This window comes from Ruditapes philippinarum, unplaced genomic scaffold, assembly GCF_026571515.1.
Source record: "Ruditapes philippinarum isolate M1 unplaced genomic scaffold, ASM2657151v2 ctg3430_1_1_1_1, whole genome shotgun sequence".
Classification (NCBI taxonomy): Eukaryota; Metazoa; Mollusca; class Bivalvia; order Venerida; family Veneridae; genus Ruditapes; species Ruditapes philippinarum.
In genome coordinates this window covers 445988-458548 of record NW_026860251.1, presented here as the reverse complement: position 1 = coordinate 458548, position 12561 = coordinate 445988, and the positions used below count along the sequence as shown (strand labels likewise).

Genomic DNA, 12561 nt, shown 5'->3' with positions numbered 1-12561 from the left:
AATTGTTCAACAGAAAAATATTGAAAGGGTCCATTTTGTGTCTGATGGACCTACAACTCAGTATAGGTCAAAGAACAATTTTTACATGCTTTCAAAACTAATTTTTGAACTTGGTTTTAAGTCAGCAACGTGGAATTTCTGGGAGGCCGGGCACGGCAAAGGTGCTCCCGATGGCATTGGTTCATGTGTTAAACGATTAGCTGACTCTCTTGTATTACATGACAAGCAAGATGTAACAAAGGCCGCTGAGCTGTTAGAAGGGTTGACAAAGCTGGGCACAAAGATTGACCTGTATGAAGTAACACAGGCGGACATTGATTCATTCAATGAATATATTGATGCCAATATTCCAACTGTTCCTGAAACGATGAAAATACATCAGGTAATTTATTTTAATTGCACTAACCTTGATCTAAAATGAAATCATTTTAGTAAAAAAAAATTCAATGTTATGATATTTTAACGACATGTACATTGTATAACTAAAACTAAGTTGTGTGACCGACGTTCATTAATTACAATGTATATGTTTTCAAACAATATTTTGTATAAAACTAAGCATACATTGGTACATAGAGGAGAAATCATACATTGGTGGATTATACGAAATGAACACGAGCTATTATTATCGCATGTCTTTTTAAAATTTGCTTGGTCAAGGTGCCAAGTAACAAGCTTACTGCAGTAGTACATGATGACAACCAAATACTTTTTACATCAAAATAAAAAAAAACTTCCAAATCATATCATCTCACAACCAGAATGCAGGACGAAAAAGATGTATTTTTGGGATACTCTAACGACAATCGCAAAATCCCTAATCAGATGTATCATTTTATGCAGAAATAGCGCTAATGAATCTGTTTTTTCGTGCATAAACATTTCTTGAAAAAGTTTGTGTTTTTAACTTAAAAGGTGCCTTTGTTTATGCAGATGATTAAATTACTAAAAGCTGTATCAACTCTTTATTATTAATTTTCAAGATTTTAAAATTTCACTGTATACTTTGTTTTTATAAGATTGTTGTGACAGAGCCAAACACTATCTTCTCCCGTCCCCTGAGCTGCTTTTGCCGTTGGAACTGTCAGTGTGATTGCTATAATCCAGTCAAGACTTGCTTTGTCAAACACGGAGAAAAAGAGAGTCTGCAGGTAAATATGTATACATAGTGAGATGGCACCAACATTTTTTATTCTTTCAAGTGTTAAAAGAACATTTATTTAAGTTCCTGAAATATGTTTGAATTAACCAGCAAAGAGCTGTGGATATCATAAGATGATAATTTGCTTTTCAAAATATTGCACACAGCTTGAAGAATACCTAGATCTATCTATAAATTGTTGCAAAGTATAGGAGAAAGTGCCCACTCCCCATGGTCAAACTTGTTTAGCATCTGAATTTTATTTATAGGCAAACACACACAATATTATGATGGATGAACATGGTGACACGTCATCTACAATGGTTACAAATGTACGTTTCTGAAGTTTACATTACATGACTTGAGTTTAATAAAACGCACAATACGATCCTTAAATATTAGCATAGATTACGCAAATTAGTAAAAGTACCGTGATATTTAATGCTAAACATTCTTTGCTTCTTATAAAGTAGAAATTGTCAATAATAGTATTCAGATTTTATCAAATAATGAATGTCATTTTGAATTTCATACATTTTAGGATCAACGTTGTATACTCAGTATGTTTTAAAATCAAACAATGCATTTTTAAAATTGAAATTGGAGTTGATTTCTGTACTCAAATTTAAAATACTATATTTTAGGACACAGTTCTTGTTAAAGTATTAGAGGTTGATGAATCTTTAATTGGAAGATACTGCGTTGTTGAGTATGACCGCTTGCCTTATCCAGGCGTCATCTTAGATGTAGATGATAATGAATTGGAAGTAAAGGTTATGAACCGCATAGGGGTCAACAGATTTTTCTGGCCATTACTTGAAGACAGACTCTGGTACCAGAAAAATCAAGTTGTAACATTGCTTGACGGTGAGCCACAAAATGTTACAAAGAGACATTGTCAAATTGACCAAGTTGTATGGGATGCCATTACAGAAGAAATGGACATTGAATAGTATTTTGTGGCTTGCTATTGAAATTTATGATAGTATGACAATATTTATAATAATGAAATGTTGAACAATCCATGACTATTGACTACCATAAAAGTGTTTATTTCACATGCAATGAAATATAATTGGTAAACTTTCGGCGTTTCCACCGATTCATGTAGAACCGCAATATTATCAATACAGCTTCGTTTTCAGTTCCGGAGTTCGAAATCTGCTGATAGCAAATGCAGAACGTTCCCCATACAGCTTCATTATAATTTTCAAAGTGAAAAGAAAACAACATATAAAATCCTTATATTGTTGAGAACGATACTTATTCTATTTATAAGACTCGGCTGGGTCTCTACAATATATAACAACGTCATAATTATTGGTACATGACGTTGATGTGAATTAAAATAGTAAAATGGTATGGTAGGAATAGTAATTGTTGAATCAAATGAAATAAAAAATGAAAAAAATAAAATAACTAAAATAATTTCTTTTAAAATTTTATTCACTTTTCTCACAGTTGTGATGTTATAAAAATAAAATGCAAAGCTGAAAACAAAGTTGTCTTTACTTTAGTCATTACCGTAACAGACCTGTCATTTCCATAACGCCAAATCATTACCGCAACATGCATTATTCCCTCTTTTTAATATATTTTAGTCGTATAAATGGTACATATGATGAAGGTATATTTCACTGGTGTTGTATAACTTATCCATTTACTGAAATAGTAGAAACAAACAGAGACCGATCTTTTAAATATTATAACATTACCACACTGATTATAAAAGATTTTGTATTGATATTTTCAAAGTTTATAAAAAAAAGATTTTTAGACATTTTATTTTTGGTATATTTATCAAAAGCTATTTCTTTTCATGTGTTTTGCACTTAATCGTTGTTTGAAACGAAATAATTATATTGCAATTAAAAAAATAAAGGCGTTTTCAGATCGTTGTGGTAATGACAAATCTTGTTACCTTTGTATATTTCTTAAGCAAAATCATCAAACATTTACTTCTGAAAATTATGCATTAGCTACAGTTTGTTTCAAGAGAGTTGCTAGTTAGTCTTAATATAGATAATAAAACAAAAACTGTTTATTTGTTTCAAGGTTTTGTCAAGTCTTACATGCCCAAATTTGGTAGAAATGACCACCATTAGTTCGAACAATAACAATTTAAGTATGTAAAAATGTGCAATGAAGACCTTTTAAATGGAAGAATTTTTATTTTTGAGTACCGTAATAGATATACTACTATCATACGTTAAATTTCTTTTCCACGGCGATTGAGAAGCCTCTGTCAAGAACTGTCATTAAAATGCTGTACCTGAGAACACTACAAGAAATATTTCTTTGGCGATTAGCTTATGGCGAGAATGGGTGAAAATCGCAGCATGCAAGCCAAAACTGCGATGAAGCCAGTTGAAATTGATAAGTTTTATTATTTTATGAAGATGGACTTTTGGCTGCAAAGGATTATTGACGAAAATCGGCATAAAAATGGAGAACCATGCAGCGTTATCTTCGTAACGAGAAGTCGGTACATGTAAACTTTTTCAAAAGTGATGACCTGACATTTGCAGAGTTTTGGAAAACATTAGATTCACACATGAGGCATCTATCCAATGAGGGCATAGGTTTGGAAACTAAAAATGCGGTTACGACAGAAGATGAATGTAATTTGTGGGAGAGTGGTCGTTTTCAACATCAAAAGGACTTAGTAATGCGGTTTTCGGAAGGGTTTCCGGTCTAAGAGGTGGGTAAGAACAGACGAACTTTTAGCTGAGCAATTTGTTTAAGGTTATGATTCTGCTAACAAACACGGGTTTGTGAAATTTATACCGAGGATTAGTAAAGATGCGCAAGTAGCCAAAAAAACTACGGGAATTATGCAACTAATTGTACATTATGACAGGTAGGGGGAGCAATTAGCATATACATGTATAGACTATGAAACGTACCTAAATTTGATTCCGTATACTGGTTCCTTTTATCTGAAATCGCTAGATGGTTTTAAATTCAGTGAAGGGAATATACCTCAAAAAGACATTAAATCGATGATGAAAGACCTCTTTGCACAAGCTGATATTGCAACTAGTAGCAGAAATAATAGCAATCATTCTGGACCAGTTACATTATACAGCACTTTCTTTAACAAACGATATGCAGATGAACAGTTATGAATAGATCAAAACATGTTTCATCAGCCGTACATAGATATCAGAGAGAGCAAATTGATTTACAGCCGGTCGCTTCTTCAGAGCTCCAGGCAAAATTACCAGAGAAATTTTAAGCATAAACATCACTTGTTCCAGAAACAAATATGTGCGAAGCGAAAACGGAAAAGAAATATGAAAACAATGAAACTTCTTGTAATGAAAATGTTATTTCTGATAAAAGTAAAGAAAGATCAAACACTCTTTCCATGATGTTGCCATCTCGCGTGAAAAATTAGTTCTGCAGACACATTGCGGAGAAGAATTATTATTGAAATCTAACTCAATAGTCGTAGTTCCATTTTATTTGATATCTTTCTTTCAAAATAAAAAAAAAACGTTTTGTTTTTTCGTTGCTAAATTACATGCAGTTTTATATATTTTTTTTACAATTTTTTCTCGTTGTGTTTTCAGTTTATAATTTCCGTTTGTTATTCGAGCTATTTTGAATAACTCCGCCCACATACCACGTCTCTTGCGCTGTTCGTATCAGAGAAAATAAGTCACTTACTTTTTCATACAGATTATTTTATGGGATGTACTTTTAAATTTGAACTGAATATGGCCACTCTGATAGGATAAGAAAAACTGTAAGAGTACATACACGGTACAGAATATCAATAAGTATTTGATATCGTACAATTTATGTAATTTAATTTAGTCAAATTGAGTTAAAGATGAGGGAAAAAAGCAACCTCGTTAAAGTTGCAAAAATTTTAATTTCAAATCTCGTCAAAACTTCAGTTACAATCGATATCAAATTATCCAACATTTATGGTGTCAACAGCACATACAGCTAATGATGGACCGAAATGGAACGAGGTAGGACACTTGCAGCTTGTATGGGCATCTGGATTATAAACCTCTCCTTTCTTTATAATTGTTCCATCTTTGTGTTTGCAATTCTCACCTGAAAAGTATGCAATACATTGTTGATAAAAGTTCATGCTTCAAATTCAAAATTTTATTTTCCCGCTATGAATTATATACAAAAGACAATAAGTACTGATTTTCTAGTAATACAAGTGGTAAACCAGTGTGACCATATCAAGCGGTATTCAACGTCAATTTGAGCAAACGCAACCAACACATTATGCCCAATCGGCGTAGAAGGATAAACTGTATACAAAGCAAGGTGCAAATTAGCGGAAGAGGTGTTAATGTAGGGGTGTATATATGTAATAGTTATAGAATATATACGAGGACTTTACCGGCTGGTATCAGCGCATGGGGCGACAACAAGGGTAAATCATAGGAAATTAATCGAGACGGAACGTCGCGATTAATTTCTAGGATTGACCCTTTTGTCGCCCCATTCGCTGATACCAGCCGGTTAAGTCCGAGTATTTATTCTGTAACTGTTTTATCGCATGACCATCACGACTTTTTTCTTCTCTCGTAATATTTGACTTATTTAAACATATAAATATTTTAAGAAATACCCACAGAAATACACCCATTAGATACCGTTGAAGGAACTGGACATAAATAACCATTTCACGAGGTAAGTTGATGCATTTTTTCTAAATGCGAAATAATAATCATCTTTCCAGCTCATTTTCAAAATATAATCTAGGAAATATTGTCGATAAGTATCCCGGTGTATATTTCAGAGGTGTATCTTGTACGCGTATTTTTTAAAATTAACGACAATGTAGTGATTTTTACTTAAAGGCACATTATGCCTCAGAAATCCTTTTTTATTAAATTCTTTAGAAATGTAAAGCACATGTTTAATAACGTTTTAATAATGGATTAAGAACATGTAAGATATTTAACAGCTGAAGAAAGAAGTGCTGAATGTGCAGTAATGTGTCGTAAAGGTAGCAAAATGTAAACAAATAGTATTTTGACTTCCATACAAAATACTAATTCATTATAATTATACCGATTGCCAGCAAAGCAAAAGATGCAAAGATAGTTCATTTATATGGTACCGGTAAATAAGTATTTTTTTGTGGAAATCGTAACAAGACACCAAATATTTAAACTTTTGAGAAATAAAAAGGATAGCATTTCTGACGCATAATGTGCCTTTAACACTACTTCCATCTATTAATAATGACGCTAGAATATTATGTTCATATACGTGTAGTGATTTACTGAATGGCTTACTGGTCAGAATCTCCTGTAAAACGAAGGCGTTGTTTAAAGTAAAAAAAAAGAAGAATGATTTGATCATTGTTTCAGTTTCAGATTTGTCCTCGAGGTCAGGATACAGAAAATGGCGATTACTTTCCACTGGAGTCAACATCTTTATAATAACTGCATTTTCATATTTTGAAGAAAAAAAGATCGAGATGATATATAAATATTTTTAAAAAAGTCTGTAAACTGTGTAATGTTTTATTTTGCTCTTTTTCAGGTATGATCACTTTATTATTTGAAATAAAATTATAAACTGGGCACGCGCGAGAAAGTGTACCGATACCTCATTTAGAGCACCCCAAAGCGTACTGATACCTCATTTAGAGCACCCCAAAGTTTTCCAATACTGAAATTTAGAGAACGCCGACCTTCAAAGGAAAGTTGTGGCGGTCATGCGATAAATATATAGTATCAAGCAAATTTAAATCGAGGTAATGTAAATTTTCAACATGGTATCTTTTCATGTATTTCACATGAATATTCATGTGAACGTTCATGTACATGTATTTCATATGAATATTCGTACTTCACTTCAGTGTTGTTATATTTTTTCTGGTCCTTTGGGATCATTGATGCCAGCACTCTTAAGTGTTGAGAATTGAGTAACACTCAGCCGGTGCTAGGGGGCGTGAGGGATGTTGCACTCATACATTATCTCTCATGTACAGACTCAATCAAACCGAGTGTGCAATTTTCATGTAATTTTGTTGTGATAAATACTTCCGAGGGATCACTTTGTTTCCAGGCTTTTATCTATATAAATATTTTTAAAAAAATACAGACTTGAAAAATCTTGAAGAAGGGTGAAACACGGGAGCATTAAAAAAATCACAACAAAATTACATGAAAATTGCAGACTCAGTTTGACTGAGTATGAACCTGAGAGATAATGAAAAAGTGCAACATTTCTCACGTCCCCTAGCACCGGGGCAACTTTTAACAGTATTAAGTTTATTTTAGACTTTGTTTTTGCTACTTACAATATTTGTTGATTATAAATATATTTGTTAACATTAGATTATGTTTTAATTTTATTTAAAAACTCAATGAAAATAGAATAAAAATTAAAAATGATATTCGGCTTCTTCATCAGTATTGCAATAACTACATCATGAAAATATTGACCTACCATTCGGACAGACTGGGCAACATTTTGTTGGATCATGGATAGCATCAACGCATGGTGTGAAGAAGCAATCTACAATTGCGCAATTGATGTGACCGTCGGCAGAACAGTAGCAAGGACTACATGGTGATTTCTGAAATCTCTCTCCTGCCTTGTATGTTACTCCATTGACTACGCATCCTGGTGCCACAGTTACCGGCTGTGGTGGGCTCGTGTTAGCTAAACACGCTGCAACAACTGCTGATAATACACATAAAATCGAAAACATTTCTTCCTATTTTAATTATAGTCAAAGATTGACCAGTTCTATTTAGATAGTTTTATCTCAACATAATTGAGTTTGACCTTTGGTATCTACAAAGATAAGATAAGAAGATGATTACATTCATTCTTTTGGCAACAACACTATTTCTACTTTCAATAAACACTGTTTATAGCCTTCTGTCTGCTTTTGGTCATGCAGAATAAATTTCCTTCTTAGCATGGGCAAAGAATCTCTATTTTCTTGATTGTTATCCAGTCCTTTTTTGTTAAAAGCTCGTGCAATTTACATTATACATCGTCAGCATTAGTTTATAAGAGACCACTCCGGCTCAAGCAATTCACCACGTGACATTACCATTTATCTTGTTTTGTCTTTGCTGTTAAATGATAATCTTGTTGATTTATCTCAAAGCCGGCTTTCATTCGAAAAAAAGAATTTAATGGAGAAACTGTTATACTCCTGGTCGAAAAGGAATGTCATACATGTAGTGTAAAAGAATTAATGCTATTGGTCGAAAAGAAATTTTATTGTGTAAAAAAATGATGTTTCTTGTTTTATATCCTGTTAAGAGGTGTGAATTCTCGTAATAAATTTAAATTATTCTACAATGTTTTTCAAGTACGATAAATGTTATTTTATGCATGTTCACGAAGCAGAACACATATATGTGTATATCAAACGTTGTCCCGCAAACATTAGTACATGTACCTATCATCAAACGATAGTAAACCTTTCTAGTTTTTGCGAAACTAACTAGCTTTTAGTGTTTGTTTCTTTTTGCGATAACGTTCATTTATTAACGGAGCTCCACTTATTTCTTTCTGTATTTTTTATTTGATTTCGACGAATCACCACGTAAAGAACATTGTGTCGGCTGGGAATTCACTCAAAGGAAATTTTTTTACCAGGTAAATCCTTGTACATATATAGTGGAATTTATTGATATTTGACAATGTTATATTATTATTATTATTATTATTATTATTATTTTACTTTAAAAAAAATGATTTTGAATAGCTTTAAAGGGATAGAGTAATGTTGTCGGACGATTTTACATTGTTTAAAAACTCGAAAACAATCCTACGAAATTTGCTTGCAAATTATTTGATGATTAATTTTTGTTCTTGTAAAAAAGACGTGATTTTATAGTTGATTGTATAGTTGATATTGTATCAGCAATTAACGTGCCTTACTTTTCTAATCTTTTTTTAAATATCCATTTTTTTGTTTTTATTAAATGTAAAAATAAAATGCATGCAAAAATAACAGTTTGGTTTGATTTGCGTCATAGTAAAATAACTGGCTGGGTTTATTTTCGTCGAAATAATAATCTAGTTGTTCAAACATTAAAACATCTGAAAATCATATGTTTTCCTATGAACAGATATTCCTGATGACGAGTACTAAAACTTCAACTATTTTACTGATCACCCTCATAATGATGTACCTGGTATCAGAAATCGACGGACGGTCAAGAATGAATTGTTGTCGGTCAAGATTATGTCCAAAAGGGAAACAGTGCACCAGAATTGGCTCCAGGTGCCGTTGCAAGAGTAACAGAGTTATCTCGGGGGTTTTAGATATTCGGAAGGAATCAGCTAAAATATATAGATACCATCGCCATAAAGAATGAAAGTGAGACGACATGTAGATCTCCTCCATTTCATAATTATGATACTAGTTTTGTTACTTGGATAAATATGATAAATACGATAAAAAAAACACATGTAATACTAGCAATTGATCTTCATAAGAAGGTATAAGACTTATTCTAATTTGTGTACAATAATGTGCTAAATTACTTATTTTTACATGCTGCTTAATATGGACATATATTTTTGATACTTAGTTTTGCTTTGTGATGTGATGTTGTAATGTAGCATTAAATATTTGTATGACTCTTTTTTTTACCGCTAATTATTGTGAAAATTCAAATTACAAATTTTCTTTAGATTATGTAACAAATAAGAAACGTTTTCAATCCATTACCTGTAAATTTAACTTGTTTTTAACTTGGAACTGTCAATTTGATGTTCAAATAATGTTTTGTATCGAAATACAATAAATGACCTACAAACATGGTAACACTGCCCGGGTGTACAGGCTATCCTGGGTCTATACTGGTGGTACAGCAGGATAAAGCTTTATCATGTTTATATACGTATATGATAATGAAGATCTACGGGCCTTTATAACTTTGCTAAAAGAAATGTCCTGTTACATTTCTTATGTAAATTACTTTGTTACCCGCCATGGATCGATCAAGTAATCTCGCTAGGTTGGAAATAATAAAAATATCTTTTAATCAATGAACTTTTATTAGATGTCAATTAACTAAATATTCACTGATTTAATTGACATATGTCGGTCTATCAGTCAGTCCGTAGGCAAGCATAGAGTTTGTTTTACTACGTTCACTAAGCACTTAGGCCCTCTGTCATCTCGTTTGGTGAGGAGATTGGACCAATAGATGATCCCTATGGATTTTGAGATCACAGGTCAATGTCGCTGTGACTTTTATCACAAAAAGTTTTGCGAAATCAATAACTGAAAACACTTTATCATAGTATAAGAAACTAGAATTGGAGGGTATGTTGGTTATAGCCGGTATGTGACGCTATTGATTACAAGCTAAGTCATTGGTTAATGCCACAGTGACCCTCATCAAATAACTGGCGCCTACATACATGTACATGTATTTCATATCCGGCATAGTGCATGGTTGCAATCATTATTCATTAGTTGTTATCGCTTCCACCAGATATATATTTTTTTAAACTTTATCGCAGTAAAATGTGTAAGAGAATGCTCATTTATAGAAACTAAACATTTTAAAAAATATATTAAACAGATAATTTAGATTATTATAAAGTGTACCTCGTATAGGTTAATATTGCAATGTCCGCTGATACACTTTTATGTGTTAGTTTAAAATATACTTTTATACTTGTAAAGGGTATGCCGCGAATAATTCCGTTGTTTTGCTGCATATAGAGTATGTCAATAACACAAATGCACTGTTAAAGCGCTACATATATATGCAGGTGTTACAATATTCGAAGTCTGTTTATATTGAGACATGTTTTTTTTTCTAAAACATTTCGCTTAAAACGGGGAAAAGGCTTATCCCGGTTCCAAAGAATGTCAGTACACTTCAAGTATGCTTACATGCGCAATAATTTTAAAATGTTTATTTATGACTGCATATAATTTTATTTACAGTAAAATTACAACTTTCTTTTAAATACATTACAATTTGTTTGAAAATAATTTGTTAAGCTTCTGCAACAAACATGTTTTGTTAAACCAATGTATTGTTTGAAAGACTCTAGTGGGATATATTTGGAACATACGTTTTAGTTATAAATATATCGTTCTGAAACAACAATCATAAATTTTGCACCCAAATTATTGACAGGCACACCCAGGCACACATGTTTTGGGTAAAGAATTACATCAGAGCAGGCAATATTTTCGTCTCTGAGATAAGTATCTCCATGTAAAAAATCCAGTCTCGTCATGTAAAAAAACCCTCAACTGTGCAGTTTTTTTTTTAAATAAGACATAATATTTAGAAAAAATTATAGCGTTGAAAGTGCTAAAATATGATAATACATAGACTTGCAAAACTTTATATGCCGCTTTTTAACACATTTTTCTTTCATTTGTTGCTGTTCTGTCACGGTGTAAAAACTGTACGCCAAAGAGCTCAAGCTATTCTGTACATAAATCAAATCAAATCAAAATTTATTTATTGTCGGTATACATATATAACAACAAGGCTTCCTTTAATTTGTACGTTCAGGCGTTCTTCAGACGTTGTATTGTATCCCATCTGTTCGAACATATCTTTTCACTAATCATATTCTTCTCATCCCTGTAAAAAACCGATCCTATACTTCACTTGTGGGACATCTGAGGAAAGTATCGCGGCGTGGCCAAAATAGGGCGTGCTGAGGCCTTTGTCAAAATTGTTGGACTGACTATATTTCTTGTAAAATCGGATGCTTTTATATTATTCCCAACATATATATAACAACAAGTATCACTTTTATCAACTTTTATCAACACAATATCAAAGTATTAGTAAATAATGAATAATGTTACAAAAACATTATTAGTATAAAGAAACGTGACAGACTAACTGGCCTATACTTATAAAACTTATTTAACACATGATATTGAACAGTTTACAATAGAGTGGGTTTTGGACTTGTTGTTTCTCCACATGATGGTTGTATGTGTGCTTAAGAAAAAGAAACACCCGGTTAACACAGAAATGTGGAAAGTGTGATTTTACACCCCCCCCCCTCCACAAAAAAGCGAAGGATATGTTCAGTATGTGTGGACAATTTGACCCTATAAAATTGTTCTGTTAAATAAATGTTAAAGGTGCTCTGTCAATGTGCAACAGCTACACACGAAAGAAAGTATCTTGAATTAAATCCTTGCTTTCACCGGCAACCAATGAAAGTCGTGCAATGTAAGTCGAAATTTCGAGTTAATAAGTCGAAATTTCGAGTTAGTAAGTCGAAATTTCGAGTTAGTAACTCGAAATTACGAGTTAGTAACTCGAAATTTCGAGATAAGTAAGTCGAAATTTCGAGTTAGTAAGTAGAAATTTCGAGTTAGTAACTCGAAATTTCGAGTTAATAAAAAACATACACCTGGCACTAATGCTCTTCCGTACAATTATATTGCACCCATAACATAAAATAAA

At 32.4% G+C, this 12561-nt stretch overlaps 1 protein-coding gene and 1 long non-coding RNA gene across 2 annotated transcripts; one reads left to right on the top strand and one right to left on the bottom strand.

Moving 5' to 3' along the window:
- Window positions 1-5001: 5001 nt before the first annotated feature.
- Window positions 5002-7902, bottom strand: LOC132759412 (von Willebrand factor C domain-containing protein 2-like). Its single transcript, XM_060751174.1, has 2 exons — window positions 7580-7902; window positions 5002-5212 (listed from the first exon to the last, which is right to left on the bottom strand). Exons 1-2 carry the CDS (start codon window positions 7842-7844, stop codon window positions 5064-5066), a joined length of 414 nt encoding a protein of 137 aa, XP_060607157.1. The 5' UTR covers window positions 7845-7902; the 3' UTR covers window positions 5002-5063.
- Window positions 7903-8422: 520 nt separating this feature from the next.
- LOC132759410 (uncharacterized) lies at window positions 8423-9745 on the top strand. Its single transcript, XR_009629707.1, has 2 exons — window positions 8423-8749; window positions 9226-9745. It is a non-coding gene; the product is annotated as an uncharacterized LOC132759410 (long non-coding RNA).
- Window positions 9746-12561: the final 2816 nt, after the last annotated feature.